The sequence below is a fragment of the Pygocentrus nattereri genome, chromosome 2 (genome assembly GCF_015220715.1).
Source record: "Pygocentrus nattereri isolate fPygNat1 chromosome 2, fPygNat1.pri, whole genome shotgun sequence".
NCBI classification, from domain to species: Eukaryota; Metazoa; Chordata; class Actinopteri; order Characiformes; family Serrasalmidae; genus Pygocentrus; species Pygocentrus nattereri.
In genome coordinates this window covers 47,204,577-47,228,463 of record NC_051212.1, presented here as the reverse complement: position 1 = coordinate 47,228,463, position 23,887 = coordinate 47,204,577, and the positions used below count along the sequence as shown (strand labels likewise).

Genomic DNA, 23,887 nt, shown 5'->3' with positions numbered 1-23,887 from the left:
GCTACAGCTGCAGTTAGAAACTGCACTTTTTTTTTTTTTTTTTTTTTTTTTTTAGCAAAGTAACCCAACGTCAACTGAACATTCTGCCTCTCTGGAGCATAAATACATAATTAAATATCAGTATGTCTGTACTGTAAGTGTCAGTCAAAGGTAAACGTCTGTCTGTTGCTGATGTTTAAGCAAATATCTGCCAACACCGATATGATTACAGTATCATCATGCGTTTATATGACATATTGGGTCCAGTTTTCGTGACAGTTTGGTAGACAGAGGCTTTCCTCTGGTTCATGTGATGTTAATCCCATCACAGAAACTTTGTTTCTGCAGTATTGTAGTAAATATGTTTTATCTTATGAACTTCATTTTTTTTCTTTCTAAATATATGCTCATTCTGAAATTGATATACCACATTCCACAAAAGCTGGGTATAAAAGGAGTCCTTTTATGAACAAGGATGGTCGAGGTTCACCACTTTGCCAAAATTTATAAGCCAAAAAAAAAAACCGTGGGCCTCAATCAGTGATTACAGGGAGTTCAGTTTATAATAACATCAAAAGGTTCAGAGAATCCAGAGAAATCTCTGTGTGTGTGAAGGGCAAGAAGGAAAACCACAAATGGATGCCCATGACCTTCGACCTTTCAGACAGCACTGGATTAAAATTTGCATTATCAATAAATGCCGCTCGTCACTGAATTGACAGATGCAAGTGGAAATGTGTCTTGTGGTCTGACGAGTCAACCTTTCAGATTGTTTATGGACGTAATGGTTGTCTTGTTCTCTGGGCCAAAGAAGAAAACGATCATCCAGATTGTTACCGGTGTAAAGTTTCAAAGCGTTTGGGATACTTTGTTGCATAGACAAGGACATGAATGTCTAGTAAGATAACAATGTATCACTGTTGTCAGAAGGTGTATCTCTGTTGTATGTCCATTTTCAGTTTTTGACATAATTTGAAAGTGCTTATTCCCCTTTACATTGGATATAAATTTTATGACGAATGACTAAAATAAATGACTAAAATAAATAAAAAGTCTGGTTCCACATATATATGTGTGTGTGTGTGTGTGTGTATACACTGTAAATACAAAAACAATAAATCGACAAGTTATTTAATCACTGTTGTTGGAACAAGACCTTGTATCTCCAAAACGGTAACTTTACAGAAGTAAAAAAAAAAAACTACTTTTAATGTAAGTCAATGGAACCAGAGTTTTTCAAAGTCATTTTTGGCTGTTTCTTTTAATCCATTCATCATGAAATTTACACACAGTGTAAAGGTATTTTCAAATTATGTCAAAAACTGAAACACGTCAAAAATGGAGATACGAGGTTTTGTTCTGACAACAGCAAATTACTCGTTCCTCTGTGTCCACAGCAGAATACTGTAAACTGGATCAGTCGCTGTCTTGAGTCCACAAGCATTTATTAAGTGCTGTTAAAAGGACAGGTGATGTAACACAGTGGTAAACATGCTCCTTTCTCTACTTTATTGGGACATGTTGCAGGCATCAAATTCGCCATGAAGCATGTATTTACAGATAACAATGGCATTCATAAGGTCAAACATAAAATATTGTTTACACACTGTCCCAGCTTTTTTGGAATTGGCTGTTGTAGATAAAGCTGTGCCTCTAACTGACTGTGACGTATGCATGTTTTGCCCAGGATGAACTAATGAAGGACAGATATCCTATAATCAAGAAAAGTATCAGTCAATATTGGGAGACATTATCAAATCACATAGAATGAGCATCAGATCTTATTCCTAGTGCAATACTTCTGCTTCTGTTACGTTACAGTGCCTTTTTACAACATACAGTGTGGAACCCAAATCTAATATTTACTTACGCATTGCTTTATCTGTTTTCTTCCTCATGCATTTGCAGATTGCTGGTTTTCTTGGAGTGCTGTGGTGTGTCAGCATCCTGTCCTGTCTTTTCTCTGAGTCCCTAATGATCCCCATTCAGGCCAGCCCTCTAGCGCTCTATGGCTTCTTCTTGCTTTTCCTCATCAATCCCTTCAAGACATGCTACTACAAATCCCGCTTCTGGCTGCTCAAGCTACTGGTAAGACCCTGCAGAGTGTGCCGCATGGTTGTGAGTCATCATATACCTGAGTAATGCAAGAAAAAAATGTTCCTTGCACTCAGTGTCATATCAGCTAGTGGGCTTGTAATTGTAGCTTAAAATGAAAACTGAAACACTGATTTGGTGAGCTGCCTCTCGTCTGCTTCTCTCCCTTGCCTCGCAACCTCCTCCAACGCTTAGTTCCGAGTGGTCACGGCTCCATTTCACAGAGTGGAGTTTGCAGATTTCTGGCTGGCCGATCAGCTCAACTCCCTGGCCGTGCTCCTGATGGACCTGGAGTACCTTGTCTGCTTTTACAGTGTTGAGCTGGACTGGACATCATACAAAGAGCTTATTGCTGGAAGTGGTAAGATGCTTCATTCTGTAGGGAATGTTTTGAACGTTTTCAAAGGAAATATTAACTTGGCGTGAGATTATTCAGCCGATGAGTATGAATATTCCTTTAGTCGTAGGTCCCGATTTCCATATTATCCACATATTGAAAGTGTTCATGTCAGCTGCAGGCAAAAAATCTTGTCTATTATAAGATAGAAATGTCTTGTGTATGTAGAATGCACAAGCTTAAATAATAGGTAAGGACAATGTTGTGTTTTACGCAGGCAGATATTTAACATATTATGATATCACAGTCTCTGTTAGAGAGAAGCTGCTTTTGTGGTATAAGATGTTTTGGTAACAACAAAAAGTGTGTTTTTAACTAAAACAAGTTTCAGACTGTAGAAACACAGATAATCTATACTTATCAGGAAAGTTATTAGCCGTTACTGGGAGACATTATCATTATCATTATCATTATTTGCAGCTAATACAGTTATTAACTGCAGCATAGGATGGCAGTGTACTCCTTTTGGGCCATTAGTCAAAAAGTATTTATTGTTGTTTGTTTGTTTTTTTGTTTTTTTTTGCTTAGGTATGTGTAACACGTATTCGTATGGAGTGCGGGCCGTGATCCAGTGTCTGCCGGCCTGGTTCCGGTTCGTGCAGTGCCTGAGGCGTTACAGAGACACAAAGCGTGCCTTCCCTCATTTAGTCAACGCTGGCAAATATTCCACAACCTTCTTTGTGGTGACTTTTACAGCCCTCTACAAAACCCACAAAGGTAAGAGTTCCATGCTTTGCACATAATCCAAATCCAACGTCAAACAGGTTTGATGAAAAATAGTTAATAGTTTAATTTAGCCAGTGTTAGCATGATCCAAGTATTGAGCCCTGGGGAACACCAAAAAGATTACCCAATTTCAGCAGTCACCCTTCACGTTTTGATGAGTAATTTTTTTAAATGATTCTCTGTGTTTTAGCTAACAACCACGATGACAAGGATATTTTCTTCTACCTGCTGATTGCCTTCTCGGTGATCAACTCCTGTTACACACTCGTGTGGGACCTTAAGATGGACTGGGGTCTGTTCGACCGCAACGCAGGGGAGAATACTCTTCTCAGAGAGGAGATAGTCTACCCACAGAAAGTAAGGCGAAGCTTAGATGGGATTGTGTGAAAAAAGTCTGTGATAAGTTTGTGATAAACAGTCAGTCCCCACTATGAAATATGTTTTAGTCACAGCACTGTTTGAAAGAAGATTTTGATGGACATTGATTTTTATATGTCTCGTTGTTTGTTATTTTCCATCTAAATGCTTTTTATCTCCTTCTATGCAGGCTTACTATTATTGTGCCATATTAGAAGACGTGATCTTACGTTTTGCCTGGACGATTCCCCTCTCAGTTGGGACTGTGACTTCATGCTGCAATATCGCTGACATTTTGGCCACTGTTCTTGCACCACTGGAGGTGTTCAGGTAAAACTTGCTATACTTAAACACACTGACACATAGAGAAGAGCCGAATGTTAAAGAATTGGTCACTGTTTTGGTCAAGCTGGGGTTACAATACATGAATTCTACCCTTTATAGCAGGACTGCCAAGCTTAGCCTGTGGTGACATTTAATTTGGTCTGCCAGAAAGTTACCCTAACCACACCCCCTCCTTCAATATGAGAATAAACATTTTTGGTACCACTTAAAAAAAAAAAAAGGCCTACCCTTATAAAACGTTAATGAATTGCTTAAAATGAATGTATTAATGTTTTTAATTAGGTTATAAAGACCTTAATATCAGTTACACATTATAAATAAAAAGCAACAGTGAGCTGTTGTTTGGCTAATAGTGCACATTTATATGTTTAACCTCAGATTTTGATGTTTAATTACTTTGTCTTCTCCATCCCTCAGCATTAAACCTACTAGCCTCATCACATATTCTTATCCATCAGATATTACAGCTCACCTTTGTCCTTTTTATCAATGTGTTGTAATTGCTTATCAATGGTGTTTTCAATTGTTCATGACCTAACAAATAACCGTTAACAAACTCATAAAGGCTTTATAAGGCTAGGTTATTTTAAAGTGCTATCTCATGTTACATGCTATTTTTCTTTTAATAAGTGTATTTTTACAGCGTATTAGTGACAAAACACACTATTGTTATAAAATGTATTCGGTTCAAAATACCTACCTTTTAATTTGCATTTTGTTTTGTCTTTTTGGCAGTTGGCCCATCTCAAACATTGCGAAAATGTGAGGTGCACAGAATGCAATTTCTTGCCTCCCAGTGTAGTTTTCAGACCGTGAATATCAATTATCTTGTGATCTTCAACTGTAGTCCGGATATGATCTAGTAGAACATTCATTAAACTGGATTAACCCATTTGCCTGTTGACAGTTGTTACAAAAAAGGGAAGTGCAGAAAGTAGATGACAGTTAACTAAAGCTGCTAATTTTAAAATATGTTTGCACAAATTGTGGTGACAACATGCTGTCGTTCCTCCAATATCCAAAGCTCAAGAATGAACTTTGCTGTTCTCACATCTGTGGCAGACGCTTTGTGTGGAACTTCTTCCGCCTGGAGAACGAGCACCTGAATAACTGTGGTGAGTTCAGAGCGGTGCGGGACATTTCAGTGGCTCCACTGAACGCAGACGACCAGACGCTGCTGGAGCAGATGATGGACCAGGAGGATGGGGTCAGGAATCGGCAGGGCAAGAAGAGCTGGAAGAGAAGCTACAGTATGTCCCTCAGGCGACCACGCCTTGCATCCCAGTAAGTCCACCACAGCACTACCACTCTGCACCTCATCCACTGTATGCATTTGTTGGGACGTAAACTGCATAAACAATCTGAAGGTTGATCTGCATGAATTTTTGGAATGGTTTAATTATATATATAATACTTTTCTGGCCATTTTCAAACATAAATGCATCAAGTTTTATATATTTTTTTTTATTTCACAACAGTTCCTGTACTATGAGATTTCATAATACACTGAATAGTTTCCTATCGATGAATCAAATCATTGTGAGTTCAGATTATACTCATCATATCTACCTTTAAAGATCTACTTTGAAGATTATCATAGTGAAAAAATCTAATAATATAATAGAAATCATTTTTTTAATAGAGTGATTTTAGTTTGTCTTTAAAGTTACATGTTCTCATATTAAAGAACCAAGAGCTTGGCTACCATCAGCTGCAGCAGTTAGTCTAATTAGTGCTAAAGCCACATCTCTGCCTTTTCAGCCACATTCTTAACAACACATCTTTGGCAGCGCATACAGGCGCTCGTGTTTCAGAACAACAAAGTAAAATAAAAATGGAAAGCAGTGATTTATACATCTACTTTAATCTGTATTTGAACAAAAATAGTAAAAAGACGAGATATGTAATGTTTTATCAATTAACATTGACGCTGGTTTTTATGAATATACATTTATTCTGAAATTAATGCCTGCAGTGCCTTCCAAAAAAGTTGGGACAGAGGCGGTTTAAGACATTCAAGATGATGTGGGTTTATATATATATATATAATGTTTAATAAAGTGATGCCATGAAAGGAGTATCCAGAAAATGCTGAGACCTTTATCGGCAAGGATGGGTCAAGGCTCGCCACTTTCTGAACAGTTTAAGAATAATATTGCTCAGCCAGGGACTGCAAGGATTGTAGGTATTAGACTCTTTACATAGCATAATATCCCCTAAAGATTCAGGGAATCTGGACAAATATGTGCAGAAGGCGCACAACTGAATGATTGAACTGTGCTGAAACCACAGCCCATCATCACATGGCACTGCATTCAAAGCTGGCATGTTTCTGTGATGCATATCACTGCATGAGTTTGGGAATACTTTCACAGACCATTGTCAATAAACCCTGTCCATCACTGCATATTCCAATGCAAGTTAAGAGTACTTTGCACGGTGGGCAACATACATCAGCAGCATCCAGAAATGCTGCTGACTTCTCTGGGCTCAGGTTCATCTGAAATGGACTGATGCACAATGGAACCGTGTGTTGTAGTCTGACGGGTTAACCTTTCAAATTGTTGATGTAAGTAATGGACAGCGTGTTGCCTAGGCCAAAGAAGAAAAGGGTCATCCAGGGGCTGGAGGTTAAAGAACCAGCCCTGCGCCCAGAAAGCGGCCAGTTCTATCCCCTGAGCCGACAATACATGACTGAAGTGCCCTTGAGCAAGGCACCTAGCCCCCAACTGCTCCCCAGGTGCTGTGGATAGGGCTGCCCACCGCTCTGGGCAAGTGTGCTCACTGCCCCCTAGTGTGTATGTGCATTGGATGGTTTAAATGCGGAGGTGACAGTTCCCCGTTGTGGGACTAATTAGGGTCACTTAATCTTAAGTTTAAAAGGCAGGGTCTGTCATAGTGTCAGGGGTATTTGTGGGTAATTTGTACATCTATGAAAACACCATTAGCACATTTTGGAGCAACTTCTAAACATCCTTTTCAGGGATTTGTAAAGTAAAATAAACTATTGTGTTTTTTGTACCATTTTCAATTTAATACAGCTTGTGTCACTGCTTTCTGTTTTTATTAGTATTTCACATACTGTCCCAACTTTTTTTGGAGCACGAGCAAAATTGTTAATCTGTACATTTTCTAGTAATTTCAGTATTTGAATGCTGGCAGCTCAAACACTTAGCCATAGTACTCAGGTTCCAGTGCACATCCCTAGTATGTTCTATGTTCTATGTGTGTTAAGTTACGTGCCCCTTCTTAAACCTGTTCTTCTTTCTTTCCCACTTAGATCTAAAATGCGAGACACCAAGGTTCTGATAGAGGACACGGATGATGACACCTGACCTCTGGCCGCCCTTTTCAGGGCTCACTCGAATGGACCACGGTCCCTTCAGGGGCCTTAAGCCTTCAACGGCTATACAATCAATCCATCACAAAGCTGCCTGTCTACGCCACACACGCACACAGTCTCGGAGACGTACCAACTGACATATGCACACGCATGCACGCACACACACACACACACACACACACACACACAAACATACATACATAAACTCACAGGCTTCTAACAGGAACAGTCATTTGTTAGTAACGGTATTATTTTTTTTTTTCATTGTTACTGCCTTGATTATTTTCAAAGCTCTATTACACAGAAGAAAAAAATCAAGACTTTATTATACATGTATGTCCGTTCACATACAACAGGGATCTGAGTGCGATAATCAAAACCAAGACTGACTCTGGAGTCGAGCCTCCAGAAACGGACAATATTAAGACTCTCACCAACAATCTGAACACCATGTCTCTGTGTAACTTTTTATGAAGACTAGTGTTGGTTCATGTAGCAGTCCGGTAGATGCCATCAACTATGGATATGTTGTTTTCTTTTTTTACTTATTAAGAATGTACATTTCATTGTTATTTATGTGAAGGAAAGTTGCCTTGATCATTTAAGAAGTAGTAGTCTGCTTAATGTTTAAAAAGGTCCAGATGTATTACATCTGCCCCAGAATTATTTTTTTCTTCTTGCAAATATGGACCTCTGTTTGTTTGTACATGTAGTTCAAAACCCTCAGGTGGCTTGGAATAGGATTCATTCAATGACTCTGGTCATGTTCAGGCACTCAGCACACCACTTATGCAGGTCTGGCTCAAAAACCACTGAACTATCGAGCTTGTGAAAGTGATTCATGACAAATGTTTGCCTACTTCTTTTTTGTTCTTGTTGTTGTGTTTGTGTCGTTTTTTGAAAGCATACAGCCAATGCAATCCGAATGAGAGCTGCTTCATAGAACCTGTTGGAGAACCGTTCAACGGGTTTTAGGTGTCTGGCTCATTTAAGAGCAAAGCCAAATGTCTGAAACATTCCACGAGAGCTTTTTAGTGATTTGTGTGCGTGAGGCGGGGTTGGGAGGCCTGTACTTAAATTAGTAGGTCTGTATAAGCTCATGATCTATGAGTAGTTCTCAACCCTCCAGTGTCTCTCTTTTCCATTATTCTACCTAAAATTTCTTTTTATATCTTAAACGACAATGTACACTGAACATTGGCATGTATTTATTTATTCCATTATCCTTCACATTCCATAGTTGTAGCATTCCAAGTTGAGCTTTCTCCATTCTACTCTTTCCTTTTGAATGTCTTCCAGAGACAGACCTAGTCCTCAAAGGCCACCTAAGGGTTTTAAAAGACCAAGAAAGACTGCTTTTTATCCAGTGGTGGTTTCTTGTTTCTGAAATAGCGAGCAAGCAGAGATTATTCTGACATAATGGCTTTATCCCACTTCGATCTGCAGCCCAAACACCGACCACCGTAAGCCTCCAGCACCGACGGAACTGTGGATTCAGGTGTGGCGTGCCTCAGGGGTGTACTCTGGGTCCTGTTGTTTCCGTTTCAACCTTTCAAATGGACTGTTACATCGTGGGACGGCGCAGCCGACAAGGCTCGGACAGGAAAGAAACAAGTTCCAACAAGTTATAGTTGTTCTTACCATTGTGGTGCATAGGAGCTGGGCTGCTTTCGCCCTTTGGGAACATAGATTCACTTCAGTGCATCTGCAATAATCAGAAGGCTCCTCTTCAGATATCATGTCATGTACTACTGTCCCAAGTAAACGCTTGGACCAGAAAAGCTTTCTGTGGATGTATTTTTCTTTCTCTGTCCTTGTATCATGTGTACTTGACGCAGAACGAAGGCGACGGCCTGAACATAGCTGTGGTTGAGCATTCCACGGACCATCAGTTCTGGTCAGTCTCAAGTGTGCACTGTTGTGTTATGTAGCCCAAAGTTCTTATATTTTATATATATATATATATATAAGCCCAGCTTGCCTCAGTCTCCTTGTAAACACCGTGTTAGAGTTAAACAGAAAGAGCGAAGTTTCCATGGCGTCTGCGTGGTGTATTATTACCATCGCATCTACCAGTTGCGCCAGCTAACTTAAAATAACTAAATTAACACTGTAGATGCTGCTTATACTTTTTAGGACGGTATCCCTTACAAGTCTACAAATATTATAGGTAAAGCGGACACTAACTTCCAATCTGCGGTTTGTAGTGTGTTGGGAACAAAAAGTAAGGGAGCAATTTGAGTAACATTACGTATTCCATGTAGTCACTATTTCTGCCGTTGGCTTTTTGAAGTAGCCTTCAGTTGAAAGGACTATGCCTGCTGTTACCCATGTTTGTAATTTGTGAAATTATAGCTTTGTTGGTTTAACGTTGCAGTGTTGGGGAGTGGACGCTTAACTATCCAAGAACAAAAAGACATTGGTCCGTTTGGTCTTCCTTTAAAGGCAGTTGCACTATACCTAAAGCCATCATTTAAGCCATAAAAATGCTGAATAATAAATTAAATACAATTTTGTATTCAATTCAACTTTGTCATTATAAATATGCGGTAATACGGTTTAACAAAACACTTCCAGTGCATAAATATTACATGCTCTAGCCCAGAGGTCTGCAACATGGAGCCCTTTAAAAGCTTTTTTTGCGGCTTCATAGCAGAATCAGATTTTTAGGTAAACATAAAATAATCCTCAGATGCAGTAAAATAAACGCTGGGGTTCATGTATAAGTGCTAACTCGCTGACCTTTAACCCTGAAGGTTGGTGTACAGACCGCCGGTCACCATAGCAACCACAACAGTCTGGTTTAGCTAGTAGCTAATGAAAAGGCAAAGAGAAAGATTTAAAACGAATGTCAATCATTTGGAGACGAATGGACTTGAAATGTTTGGTCTGCAATGAGAAACGCGAGGCTGAAGTCAGCTTCTCTTGCAAATTGTCCCGTTCCACCTTAAATGGTGCAGCAGTTACGCTCTGCCACCTCATTTAAGGTGGAATGAGAAAATACCAGCAAGAAGCTGGTGAGTGAGAAGCTGACTTCAGCCTCGTAAAAAGTTTAACGGTGAGACGTTTTACAAGAAACTGTCCTACTTTTACAGAAAGGTTTCCTGCTGGAGATGCGAGAAAAGCGGCTAACGCTCAAAGCAGGGCAAAGTAAGTGTTTTCGTTTAGGTTATATTTTTCAGCCTCTGCTAGCACATTAGCACATGTGGCTCCCAAGGTGGCTTGATTTTTGTTGAACGGACAAAATGACTCTTCTTAACATTTGCCAACCCTTGGGCTACTGGGGAGCTAACATATGTACACAATAAGTGCAATAATTATTGTTATGCCCTGCTTAAAACTTGCATAGGAGCATCCCTCTATCTTAATGCTCATTAAGAAGGTGAAGATTTATGAATATGCATAATTATGCAAGTTGTAAGCACACCCCCACGTTCCTATTTCCAAGCCCCAACCCTTCACCCACTACTTTGTAGTGCTAGATTAAGATTTTTCAAAATAAAAATAAGGAAAAAGAACATTAATTACCTTTCATTGTAGATGAAATGTGTATTGATGCGTATATTTTGTAGTCCATAACATTAAACAATATACAGTCCAGAAACAGTATCAATTATTATTATATTATAGTTTTAGTCCTTTCCTTTCTTTCTTTTGTAGTCAAGTGATGTTGAAGGTTCTCAGAATCAGACACAGCAGTGCTGCTGGAGTTTCAACACTGTCCGCTCGCTGTCCACTCTATTAGACACCCCGTTGGCCCACCTTGTAGATGTAAAGTCAGACAGTAGTTCATTCTTTTGTTGTCCATCCTCTAGTGGTCACAAGATGCTGGTGGTGAACTATTCTCAGTCCAGCAGAGAGAGCGAGGTGTTTAAAAACTCCAGCAGCACTGCTGTGTCTGATCCACTCGTACCAGCGCAACACACGACCACCACTTGAGAGTCACTGTGATTGGGCACAAAAAAAAACAGCTAGTTCTAGGAAACAAAGACATAAAATGTAGAATATAAGACAAATTTACACAACCGGTGCTTCTAGTTTTGCCCTGGAACCAAGAAGCGAACGTAGAGGCCGAGGCCTTTTTCTTAAATATCTTTATTCTCATACAATTTGTCATAATTCCTTCCCACCAAAGCAATCTCAGCTTTCCCACATTGTCTCCCTCAGCACAATTGTCAAGTGACGCCGCTTCCCACGTAACAATGTCCATTCACAGTTCAGTAGTGTCCACTCTGCCTTGCCAAGTGGTTTCAAATGAAGTAGCTGTCTGTCAGTTGTACAGTGACTCGTTGTGAGGATGAAGTGTAAGAGAGAGTCAGCAGGCAGTGAGGCACCACAGTGTTGGACTGTTCTCCTCACATCCAAGCACCTTCCCATGCCAGCCTCTACTACGTCCACTTCAGGCTCCCCCTCCTTACAGACAACTGCAGCCTTATAGTTCACAGTAACAGTACAGCCTGTGGGTCATTCAAGGTCTCGTAAAATGAAGGAAAAGGGGAAAGAAATCAAAGGCTCTCACAAAAAGGTCTGGAAATTTTATAAACTAGCTGCACAATCCTAACAAAAGCATTTATTAATATTATTAGTGTCACAGATTTTATCGGAATAACTGAACTTATTGGACCAAATCTAACTGATCAGCCTATACATGTCTGGCATCTGAAGTTTGTTTCCTTAGTTCTGCACTGGAGCTACGAAGCTACTGAACACTCTTAATGGTGGTTCTTCCAGGGTTTCTTTGGTAAAAGGCAAGGATTCCATTTAGAACCATGAGATCTTTGTAAACCATGTCATGCTTAGATGGTTCTTTGCTTGGTAACATGGCAAAATGGGCCTTCAGATTGATGGAGAATGTGTTCTGACCCTTTTTGTTGCTATATAGAACATATTCTCCATCAATCTAAGGAACCACTTCACCATTTCACCATGTAAAGAACTGTTTCAGCATGCAAAAAGTTCTATATTGAACCCATGGTTCTAAAACCACCATTGCCTTTACTAAAGAACCCTCAACTAACCATCTGTAAGTATATAGCAAGTAATGGAAGCTTCTACATTAGCAGCACTGTGTTATTATATGCTTGTCTCAGAGAGGAGTTCCACCAATTTTTAGAAAATGCCCGCATTGTTAAACCATTAAGATGTGACCAGTCAATGTGTCACAATAAACCTGATGGGTCAGAAGTGTTCACCTCAGTGGTAGTGATAGGAACCAGACGTCTGAAGAGTTTAACGCCTCCCTCACAGAAAGTTTTTACATGAACTGGTTAGGAATACACTGCAAGAATCCGATCAGACGATCAGATAATGGGAAACTCCGGGTCTACAATAACCAGATTTCTGCTTTGGAACAGGCCAATAAACTCACAGAAGACTAGGTGATGTACACCTAATGTAAAACCCAACTTCATGATGTGGCTTTTTTAAAAACACGAACGGCACTTTGCCTTAAAATATGAACATACATCATCTAGGAGATGAAGTAGTTATAAATCCTTCATTTTGTCAAGTAGTCGTTTTTAGCGTCGCTCCAAAAGTGTTTTGCTGTGTCTTTTGGCGACGCTGCTCGCTTATTTCCGGTACCGCTGTCTGTTTTCACACGTGCGTAGACTAAGAACGAAAGAAATCAGAGTAAGAGTTCACAAGCACTGAGAAATCTGATTACTGAGCTAAAATCCAGCCTCGTTACCCGATTTCTTAACCAGATTTCTAGACCTTACCCCGATCTACGAAAGGCCAAAAAAAATGGAGAGAAGTTGTGACAAACAATACATTTTCAAATCTACACTTTAAAACACTTTAAAGATGGTTCTTTAGCAAAGAAAATGGTTCTGTATAGAACCATGAGCCCTTTGCATGATTAAATGTTTCTATAATAAATTCTAAAACGGTTCTTCAGATTGATGGCGAATACGTTGTTGATGCTTCTATACAGAATCGTTTTGAAAATGGTCCTATCTAGCACCAAAAAGAGTTCTACGGTAACAAGCTTAATATCATAACGTTAGAAGAACCCTGTTCAAAAAGGTTCTTTATAGAACCATCCTGAAGAACTCTCTCACGATGCGAAAAACCCTTTAATCCTGCAAAAGGGTTATACGAGTGTTCATGGTTCTTCAGTAAAGATAGGAACCCTTGAAGAACCATCCTTTTTAAGAGGGTACACATGGTGTAAAGACACATGCAGGGCATTTTTAAGGCAAAACAGTTCCCACTGTTTAACTGTTATTAACATTACATGTACAAACTCAGGAGACGTGTAGCTTCACTGGTTGTTTGGATAGCAAATAAATCACCACCACTGTGAAGAAGTCTAAGCTGCTCTATGATGAACAACCAAACCAGTCTGAATGACTCCTTTTACATCTCGAGGACTGAAGGAAGTCTTGAAGAAACTCATTTCAGTAATCACAAACAGACGTATGACACACTGTTATCTACCACAGACACAGACACAGACTGTTCAGGCTTCCAGGTGGCTTCTACTGCTGTTTTTAGCTACGTGATGTGATTGTGTCTTATCATAGATGACAGTCTGTCACAGTCTGGAACTTGATGTTCACGGTATTGAAAAACAACGTGAATATGGTTAACGTAAGAGAAGGTGACTGCGGAAAAGGCTTCTTTGTTTTCTTCTTCTAGGTGACAATTTCACATGATAAAGGCATTACGACAAAGGCACAGAGTCCCTGCTAGCAGCGAGAGAGACAAAACAACACAAATGTAGTGACCCTACTGAGCGAAGAAGCGCCTAAGTACTGAGTGAAGCGGGCGCTTCCGGCCGGCGTCCTCGGAAGCGGCTCTCATTTGAGGTCCAGGACCATGGAGGACGGATGCTCCAGGTAAGAGCGCCACAGGTTAGAGAAGCGGCACATCGTGGCCCCGTCGATGACCCGGTGGTCAGCTGACCAGCTGATGCTCATGATATGAGCCTTGACCATCTCGTCACGGGAGTTAAACCTGGGCAGCACCTTCAGAACAGGAGAGTGACGGCATTACAAATCCAAATCTAAACTCGGTTTTAAATGAGAAGGACATCCTACTGCATGGCCATGACTTAGCAAGGCATGGGAACAAGATCCAAACGCATGGCCATGACTTGGTAAGGCATGGGAAGGACATCCTACTGTGTGGCCATGACTTAGCAAGGCATGGGAACAAGATCCAAATGCATGGCCATGACTTGGTAAGGCATGGGAAGGACATCCTACTGTGTGGCCACGATTTAGTAAGACATGGGAACGAGATCCTAATACGTGGCCACGACTTAGTAAAGCATGGAAACGAGCTCCTTATGCATGGCTACGACTTAGTGAGGCATGATGTCATTCCAACACCCTACTAAGTGGTGGCCACTGCTTAACAGAGGATGTGTTAACTTATTTTCACTTCAATAAAACATGTCATTTGTCCAGGGGCGCTGAAACGTCTGATTAAGACTGTAATCTAACTGTGGCCTTGGGAAAACTCAGATTTTACAGGTAAACTGATAACACACACTCAGACTTCACAGACACACAGATCCAATTTAGGACAAAATGGCTTGGAACTGAATTAGTCGAGATTTTAAAAAACGAAAAGGATCAGTTTCATTTCAACCCTGTATCATCAATGTAAAGTGGTCTCCCTGCTGTGACGCTGCTTAAGGGTGCCAACTGGAAGGCTGTGCATACCAGATTGGGGATTTTTCAATATCTGTCTAATTCAAACAAATTCATTCCGAGTGGTCTGATGTGAAATGCTCCGTTTTGGAGAAACAGTCATAAAAGTGGTGAGAGGAACCAGATGTCTGAAGAGTTTAACGCCCTCACAGAAAGTTATATCACATTGCTGTAATTATAGTTTCGAGATCTGATTTTAGCCTGAAACATAAATAAATGAAAAAATGACGGCGGAGGGATACATGCAGGGTATTGCAGGACAAAACAGTCGCCAAAGAAAAGGTATTTTTTCACATTTTCAACTGTTTTACCATTAAATATAAAACTCAGAAGACTCGTGTGGGTTCACTGGATGCTTTGGATAATCCATAAAATGGCTGTATTTGTGTTGTAGACATGATGACCCCTGGTTCCCATCACCTTCACTGTGAAGAGTTTCTCTACAATGAACCACTTCACATCAAACCACTCTGAATGGCTCTGTTTACATCTCAGACATTGAATTAAGCAGAAATGATTTGGATCAGTTGTGCTAAAGCTCGCCACAACTCTGAGGGAGAAGCGGCTTAGAAGTGTGTGTGTGTGTGTGTGTGTGTGTGTGTGTGTGTGTGTGTGTGTGTGTGTGTGTGTGTGTGCGCGTGCGCGCGCTAAACACTGAAATGTGCAGGATACTCCAAGGTCACCGCTGGGAACCACTGAACTGAATCTAGACCCCGTTTGAAATAAGGATGGATGTAAAAGTTAGGCTATAATCTCTTCAGGTATGTTGATGCTCTTTATTAAATGGTGATGAAAGTCCGCTGGCTCACCTGGATCTTCCCCAAAGCCCCGATGGCCACCTCCGGGGGCAGAATCACCGGCTTGGTGTAGGTGCCTCCGATCTAAGCCAGAAAACATTAGAAACAAATGAAGCCACAGGAAGCAGGTCGTTCTGTCCAGAGTCTCTTATCAGCACCCATCATTCTTCTGTTCCATCATCGGCTCGTGCACAGGACACAAGGTTCTACTGGAGCCAGCAGAAATGACTTTTCATGCTGAAAGCCCACAGTGACGCAGGAGTTTGTGTTGCAGGCTAAATCTACCACAGCTGACTCAACTCTCCACCAGCCTCTGTTCAAGGTCAGCTGAAAGCACTGCTTTAACAAAACACTCTCTGAGCAGTTCAGGGCTAAGAGGGCTTAATACTTTTAAGGGCCTTTTTTCTCAGAACTTTTGGAAGAATAAGAATAATCCGGATTTGGTAATGTTATCCAAATCTCTAACATGTTATGCGTGCTTTCCTAAACAAAGGCTGGGTTGCTTTTGAAATAGCTGTCCAAACCCAAACGGACCCAACTGCTCATGCCTGGTTCGGACGTCAATTCAACGTGTGTCGGACTCAGGATGGGTTGAAATCCCACCGTCCATCAAACAGATGTAACCAGCGAGTTACAATGTAACACGATACCGTAACTCCACGACTTCTGACAGTAGTGCATCTAATTAGCTTTTCGATTTAAATAGCACAATTACAGTTACTGAAATTTGGGGCTCCTGGGCGGCACAACCGTCTCAGCACTGACCCCATCATCAGGAGATGGCAATGCTACAGACATCCATGGTCGAGAGTCCAAAAGAGCACAACTGGCCTCACTCTCTCTGGGTGGGTAGGACGGCCCCCTCACCTCCCCCATCACTCAGCGTGATGTTAGTCAGCGCAGGCGTCTGTCAGCTGACGTAACAGATCTGGAGGTTGGCGCTTTCCTCCTAGCGCGTTCAGCCGACCGATGACGTTGCATTAGCACCAGATCAAACAGATGAGAGCCATTTGACAGGTCTCAGAGGAAACCTGTGCTAGCCTCCACTCTCTTAGTGCTGGTGCCATCATGTGACTGGGGAGTCCTAAATAGTGGGTGGACACTGATACGACTAAATTAAGGAGAAAACTGGGGAAAAACGCCCGAGATGCTCTTCAGAAGAATTAACTGACTGACGTTTGTTAAAGCAGCTGATTATTTTATTATAGTACATTATTCTATATTATTTGTTATTTTATTGGTCTGTGCTGTAATGCATTTTTCAGCACTTTGAGTGACGGTGAGCGGATTTGGGTCGGTTTTAGAAAGAATTTTGTACTCAGATCAGTTTTGGATGGAATTTTCTCAGGCTAGGTTTGGACTAAAACACAGCTTGTTTTTCGGTTCATTTCGGGCTCAGACAGAAAAATGTATCCAAGTCTGAACTTTCACACCTGATTAAAGGCAAGATCATAAAGCCTTATTTACTGCTTTAAGACCTGACGCCATCTATTGGTCAAGAGCTGAACTACATGGTCAGAGAAGCATAGTGTGCCACATTTAAAGCCCATTCGTTCAAGAATCATTTTGGCTCGAACAGGTAAGTGTGAACGCTTACTGTGTTACTGTTCAAAATTCACTCTTCCACTGGGCTCAAATGATCAACTCAATGTATCCTTGTTGCTATGTGGAGTTTTTATACCCTTTTAACCCTTTAAACAAGCCACAGATGACCACTTCATCCTAAGTTCACACCCTTTATCTAATCGATTCCTATATCTTCTTTAAGCCTTTGTTTTCTGGCTAATGTAGCTAAGAAATAGTATGTGGTTATGTGCTTATGTGGTTTCCCGACACTGTATGACATATTGATACCAATAAAAATGGACAAAAGTACAGACAAAGGCTTCAGCAGTATAGATATATACTATATACTAGATATATAACACTATAGATAACAGTATGTCACACATTGTGAGAAACCACACAAGCAGTCTAACTGAGATTACTTAACACCTCGGCATGCTTTGCGGCAAGTAAATTATGGTTTAGGCACAATTATTTATTATTAATTATCTTTTCACTCATTCAGAGTAAATCTATCCTAATAGCTGACGCACAAAACAGCCCAGATCGCCCATTAAGCTCACCGAGCCGATGTTGGAGAGCGTGAAGGTTCCCCCCGTTAGGTCGGCCGTGCCCAGCTCTCCTGCTGAGCCCAGAGCCTGAAGGCGGTTCAGCTCCACTGCGATATCAAACACACTCAGAGCCTGCACGCCCTTCACATTAGGCACCAAGAGGCCCTGAGGGGTGTCCATGGCCAGGCCAATGTTATGAGACCCCTGAAAAGGAACCCAAAGAAATGATCAGGTGTTTGGCCAAATCTCTCTTTCTTCCTTTTCGTCTTCTTTACAGCAGCTTGTGGTCAGATATTCAGATATTACGGACATAAACAAGATAGACTGGGACTTGCCTTGTAGATGATGTTCTGGCAGTCTTCATCGACAGAAGCATTGAGAATGGGGAACTGCAGAAGGCCAAGTGAAGCAGCCTAAAAACCACAACATAGTATCATGACCACAGCTTCATCACAAATGCAGTTAACTCTAAATAGACCAGCATGAAGAGGAGAATGTGTAACCCAATAACTATGAAGTATACAGTGAAATGAAATATACTCAAAATCCAAAAGACCTAATGAATAAGATCTGTTCTGATCTGATGGAAGGGAGAACAGCGCATGGCCTAATGCGTTTTGTATTATGTACAACATAAGTATTTGAGCATGATATTCTCTAATTCACCAGGGTATATTTTGGTTTGTCCAGGCAAATTATTTAATAACTGCATGAAATAGATGCATAAAAGCTCCTTTCAAATGAACAGAAAGTGTGTTATGCTTCTACTTAAATGCCCTACTTTCATGATATAATATCACTGTAGCGTCAACTTTTTACGTTTACCATAAATTTCCCCCGAAAGCCACATATCCCTAACTTTGTGAGTAGTGTGTTTTCACACACACACACACACACACACACACACACACACACACACACACACACACACACACACACATACATACATATATATATATATATATATATATATATATATATATATATATATATATATATATATATATATGTGTGTGTGTGTGTGTGTGTAAGCAAAGGAGAAACATCTCATATCGTGTTGTACCTTGATAAAGAAGGGCATGTAGCTGAGTTTGACTCCCCGAGATTCAGCAAGTCCTTTCAGTTCTGAGCGCAAGCGCACCAACTCGGTCAGATCCACTTCATCGCAGTAACCAAAGTGTGGGATCTTCAGTGCAGCAGTCATGGTCTTCACCATGGCCTTCTGGAAGCCTGCAAGATATAAATAAATCAGACTAAATGCGCATATTCATGAGCTAACATCTAATAGCTACTGGAGGCTAGTTAGCATAATTTACATTGCAGTGATGCTAAGTTGCTCTTACTAGCGATCAATCGGTATCGGTCACTGAACAGAACCATTGCCTGTACTAAAGAATCATTAATGACCATCTTTGCAATGACAGACTAAAGCAGTCGAAAGTCACCGTTGAGGGGCTCGGTGCGGTCTTTCCCTGTGAAGACGGGCCTCTGGACAGCAGGCGGGGGGCTCTGGGCTGGTTTCTTTAGCGTGGGCGAAGCCACTGGAGGCGCTGGCTGCTTCACTTCATCGTAGGGGAGTATGGCTCCTGTCTGCTTAGCCAAAAAGTTCAGGATGTCCTCCTTGAGGATGCGTCCATCCTTTCCTGTCCCCACCACCTCGCTCAGCTTAATCTGAAGGAAGACAGAAAGAGAAAAAGGCTTTAAAGGCGCTAGCTGTGTGGCAGCGGTCACGGTTTGATTCCAGGCTGTGCCATGTGGTGTGTGGGGTGAAGTGGCTAAAAAGGCTAAATAGCACTCAGAGCAGCATCGTCATTGCTGACCAGTCGGAAGAAAACCTCCTAAATCCCCAAAATGGTAACTTCACAGAAAAAAAAGGAAAAACACCCTTCACTTTTAGTGTAACTCAATGGAACCAGGCGTTTTTCCCAAGTCATTCTGGGTTTTTTTTTTTGGTCCATTCATTATGAAATTTACACACAATGTAAAGGGCAAATTACGTCAAATACTGAAAAACTACACAAATGGATATACAAGGTTTTCTTCCAACAGCAGCGACAAGTCCAAACATTTTGGCCCACTGATCATTAAAGCAGTATGACAATGCCCTTGAAATTCATTTACAGTAACTCTGTTGATTTTATAAATGAAAATAAGTTAACGCAATCTCTGCAGAGAACTGAACTTTTTAATACACATTATGGCTTATTTGCTCATTTTAACATGTTGGGGAACAAAAGTAAATCATAAAATGTGGCAAAAATAATGGCACGTTTTACATTTCATGTTTTATTATCTTCCAATATGTCTACATTTCACAGATAAATGCCATGTGTTCTCTGTAGAGGATGTTTTCACTCATCTTCCCTTAGAATCACTACATGTTTCTGGTCAGATGTACTTTAGATCTGTTTTTTGAGAGCTGAGGATATCCACATTATGCTCAGAAAAGCATTTTGGGTGACCCAATTTATCCCGATAACAATAAATGTTTTCATTCAGCTCAGCCTCAGCGTGAAGCCTTAAATTTAGAATAGCTAGTGTACAGTGTCTGTAAAATGAGAGGCAGAAATGTTTTTAAAGCAACACTATGTACATTTTGGGGATTTGGAGCCCCCTCTGGTGGAAATATGGAATTGCACACAACGTCAGGACATTTTCAGAACTCAGTATTCAGAACCATTGACCTATTGTGCTCACACACAGAGGAATTTGGCCTCCACATTTAACCCATCTGTGCAGTGAAACACCCACTCACACTTGCCTGGAGGGGTGGGCAGCCCTATCCACGGCACCTGACTTGCTCAAGGACACTTCAGTCATGGGGATCAAGCCAGACTGGGGATCTGAGCCCAGGACTGTTTGGGAAATGTTTTTCAGCATCACAAAAAAAAAAAAAAAACATTCAGATGAACCCCTTTGTTGGAGAACCTACATTGTTTTCCATGGCAAGGCGCCGCACAGCAGGTGTAGCCTGGTTCTTGTGGCCTTTAATCTGCTGGTGCGTGTGCTCATGTGACACTGCTGGCGTCTTCACCACGTCCTCCTCAGGCGCGCCATCTGCAGGACACAGAGACAAATGTCACCATGTAGAAAGACTGCAGCAAACTGTGCTACCAGAAAAACAACAATTCGAGATTGACAGGAGGGGAGGAGAAGCTGCTTGCCTTGCTCCTTGTCAGTCTCGATGTCCACCAGCGGAGATCCGACCAAGGCGATAGCGTCCACGTCGTAGTACAGCTTACGTATGATTCCATCGTAACGGCTTGTAATCGTGACCGATGCTTTGTCGCTTTGGACCTCACAGATGCTGTCGAACTGCGCCACCTTGTCCCCCTCCTTCACATACCTTCACACAGAGAGAGGGACGGAACCGGCCGATGCACGAACAGCAGCAGGAAACGTCATTGAGAACAGCAAGATTACTGAAAGATGCTACAGCATACAGCACAGAGCAATGCTGCAAAGTAAAACCACCCACTGTATTTGTATTATTAGAGAATATATTCAGTAATGCATGCAATAATGCAGAGGGATTCACTTGAAAGAGGCCTCGAATATTCTGTAATAACTCGCTAGGATGAAGCAATGTGAACAAAACAACGTACAATGTGTTCCTCAGTAAATGGAGCTTCAAACAAACCGTCAGAGCGATGAGGTAGGCGCTGCATAGCCATCGTGATGTTTAACCTCAGTTTGCAACATCCGGGTGCAGACCCCCCACCCCCTCGCATATTTTGGTTTATTTTGCTTCATCCTAACAGGAGTTACCACCGAATATTCAGGGCCTCTTTCGAGTGACTCACCCTGTATAAGACTTAAAATAATGGGCTATCCTTAACACACTGAGGCACAACGTCCTCTAATAAGGCTGATGGCTGAGCCACCGCTGTGGACGTACCACTCTTTCACGGTCACCTCCATGATGCCCTCTCCTATGTCTGAGAGTTTGAACTGAAGAACTTGTCCAGAAGCCACTGCAGAGGGAGGCAAAACACTCAATTAACCGAACTACTAACTGTCATGGAACAACATGCAAATGAAAGAAAAGCCGAGGTGCTGTTATACACGTACTAGGGCATTATTGTTTTCTATACGGGAGACAGTCAAACGCAAAAGTGTGAACACCACCCATCAAATTAGGTTTTGTTGATTTTCTACAGAGAAACCACAGAAATGTGGAATTTATCTGCAAATTTTAGAGCACAAATTCTATTTCATACATGTGGATGGACTGCATACTTACTTTATTACTCATTTTTACTTATTTGTCTATTTGTAATCAGTTTAATAGTTTTAATTGGCCACCCTGATTTGTGTTATTTGTCTCGACGCTTCCTGATTTGTATTTTTATGTACTTTTAGCAATAATTTCATATATTTTTTTATTTGATAGAACGCCCCATAAATATTTGTCCAATCTTGTAACATCAAAATTTAGCACCCCTGAGAAAAAGGGGCCAAATTCACAGGGAAATTCTAAACACACTTTTCTCAGCACTTCATGTATCTCTGTCCAAAAATGTCTTAATGTTGAGCATTCCCAAAATGGCACCACCACAAATGGCCAGACACCCCCCCAGGCACAAAGACACATACCACAGCTCGCTCTGAAGGCTCTCCACTGCTGAGACACACAGTGTGAGGGGTGAGGGGGGACAGCCTGGTCCACCTGGCGTCTTGGACATGGCTTAAAGCGGCGGGACGCAATCTGAGGCTGTGAATGAAAACATGAAGACGGTCAGCACTGACCTGTCCAGACGCCTTCTGCTGAAGTCAAACCGCTGTGCTCAGCGACGGTGTGTTGCAAATAGCAACAGTGGAACAGGACAAATGGGTGACCTCAGAATCCACTGGAAAACTCTGCTAGAGACTCGCAGAGCACATGCACCCATACCCCCACAGGACCACCACAGAGCAGGCACTATTTGGGTGGTGGATCATTCTCAGCACTGACATGGTGGTGTTGTGCTAGTACGAGTGGATCAGAGACTGCAGACTTAAACACTGTGTCCACTCACTGTCCACTCCTACCTTGTGAGTCCACCTTGTAGATGTAAACTCAGAGATGATAGCTCATCTGCTGCTGCACAGTCTGTGTTGGTCTTCCTCTAGTCCTTCATCAGTGGTCACGGGACGCTGCCCACAGGACACTGTTGGCTGGATATTTTTGGTTCTCAGTCCAGCAGCAACACTGACCCACCACCCAAATAATACCTGCTCTGTGAGGGTCCATGGGGGTCCTGACCACTGAAGAACAGGGTAAAAATGGCTAACAAAGTATCAGAGAAACAGATGGACTGCAGTCTGTAACTGTAGAACTACAAACTGCACCTATACAGTAAAATGTGAGCGTAGAAACAATGAGGTGGATTTAATTTTAACGTTATGGCTGGTGTATTTACTGGCTTTTGCTTCGAATTTTCCGTTCCACCTTAAATAACGCCGCAGCTGCACTATCCTGTACACGTACAATGCAATTGCTTCACCATTTAAGGTGGACCGGAATGACAGACGGCACAACTGCCGCGCTGGAGCTATTTTTACAATTATGCACGAATTAACTTCATTTACTACAAACATCACCCCACAAGGGTCTAAATCCACACATTGTGCGTGTAAGTTTACCAAAAGTCTCAGGATCCTCAGCGACCGCACTGTTCCCACCGCCGCCATCTTCACCCTCGACTCACACCAAGATGCTTCCTGGAGCAAGAAGTGCTACTCGGGGCGACTTAACCCTGAGAACCCTGACGATCTGTAATTGTCCATTTAATGCGCTGAACTTCATTTTGTTATCATAACGATATCGTCAGTTTAATTTGTTTCGCAGCCAAAGCGATAATTTAGCAGCCTCACAGTCCCGAAATGACATTTTCTCTCGCGATAAGTGGCCATACGTGTGAAGGGAAACTTTCCGGAGTGCACCATCTCGCAAACCGTCTCTTTGTGGCTCGGTTTTGGTGTGATGACGACACGCGCACGCCCCCGATGATCGACCAATCGTTTCGCTTTATGTGTCTCAAAGTTTAAAAATAAATAAACAAATAAAAGTAAAGGCGTCTTTTATGAAT

The 23,887-nt window shown here is 41.6% G+C and overlaps 2 protein-coding genes across 2 annotated transcripts in view; one reads left to right on the top strand and one right to left on the bottom strand.

Moving 5' to 3' along the window:
- Window positions 1–9,216, top strand: part of xpr1b (xenotropic and polytropic retrovirus receptor 1b) — a 50,135-nt gene extending 40,919 nt beyond the window's left edge. The window contains exons 9-15 of the mRNA XM_017683069.2: window positions 1,888–2,067; window positions 2,269–2,434; window positions 2,999–3,187; window positions 3,387–3,553; window positions 3,744–3,883; window positions 4,961–5,182; window positions 7,179–9,216. Of these exons, the coding sequence (XP_017538558.1) occupies window positions 1,888–2,067; window positions 2,269–2,434; window positions 2,999–3,187; window positions 3,387–3,553; window positions 3,744–3,883; window positions 4,961–5,182; window positions 7,179–7,233 (1,119 nt within the window). The 3' untranslated portion in view covers window positions 7,234–9,216. The remainder of the gene's footprint in view (window positions 1–1,887; window positions 2,068–2,268; window positions 2,435–2,998; window positions 3,188–3,386; window positions 3,554–3,743; window positions 3,884–4,960; window positions 5,183–7,178) is intronic.
- A 4,083-nt stretch (window positions 9,217–13,299) lies between these two features.
- Window positions 13,300–23,551, bottom strand: LOC108411488 (lipoamide acyltransferase component of branched-chain alpha-keto acid dehydrogenase complex, mitochondrial-like). The gene is made up of 11 exons (XM_017683070.2): window positions 23,442–23,551; window positions 22,413–22,530; window positions 21,715–21,790; window positions 20,981–21,162; window positions 20,749–20,873; window positions 19,262–19,487; window positions 18,880–19,046; window positions 18,152–18,229; window positions 17,829–18,020; window positions 15,712–15,783; window positions 13,300–14,212 (listed from the first exon to the last, which is right to left on the bottom strand). The coding sequence occupies exons 1-11, from the start codon at window positions 23,487–23,489 to the stop codon at window positions 14,045–14,047; spliced, it is 1,452 nt and encodes a 483-aa protein (XP_017538559.1). The 5' UTR covers window positions 23,490–23,551; the 3' UTR covers window positions 13,300–14,044.
- Between the last annotated feature and the right edge of the window lie 336 nt (window positions 23,552–23,887).

Excerpts from the sequence above, each read along its gene's own strand:
- LOC108411488 (XM_017683070.2), bottom strand. The coding sequence starts at position 23,489 with ATGGCGGCGGTGGGAACAGTGCGGTCGCTGAGGATCCTGAGACTTTTG. Across the intron at positions 22,531-23,441 it reads TGAGGATCCTGAGACTTTTG|CCTCAGATTGCGTCCCGCCG; the intron begins GTAAACTTACAC and ends TTTCATTCACAG. Across the intron at positions 19,047-19,261 it reads CCGCACCGAGCCCCTCAACG|GCTTCCAGAAGGCCATGGTG; the intron begins GTGACTTTCGAC and ends TATATCTTGCAG.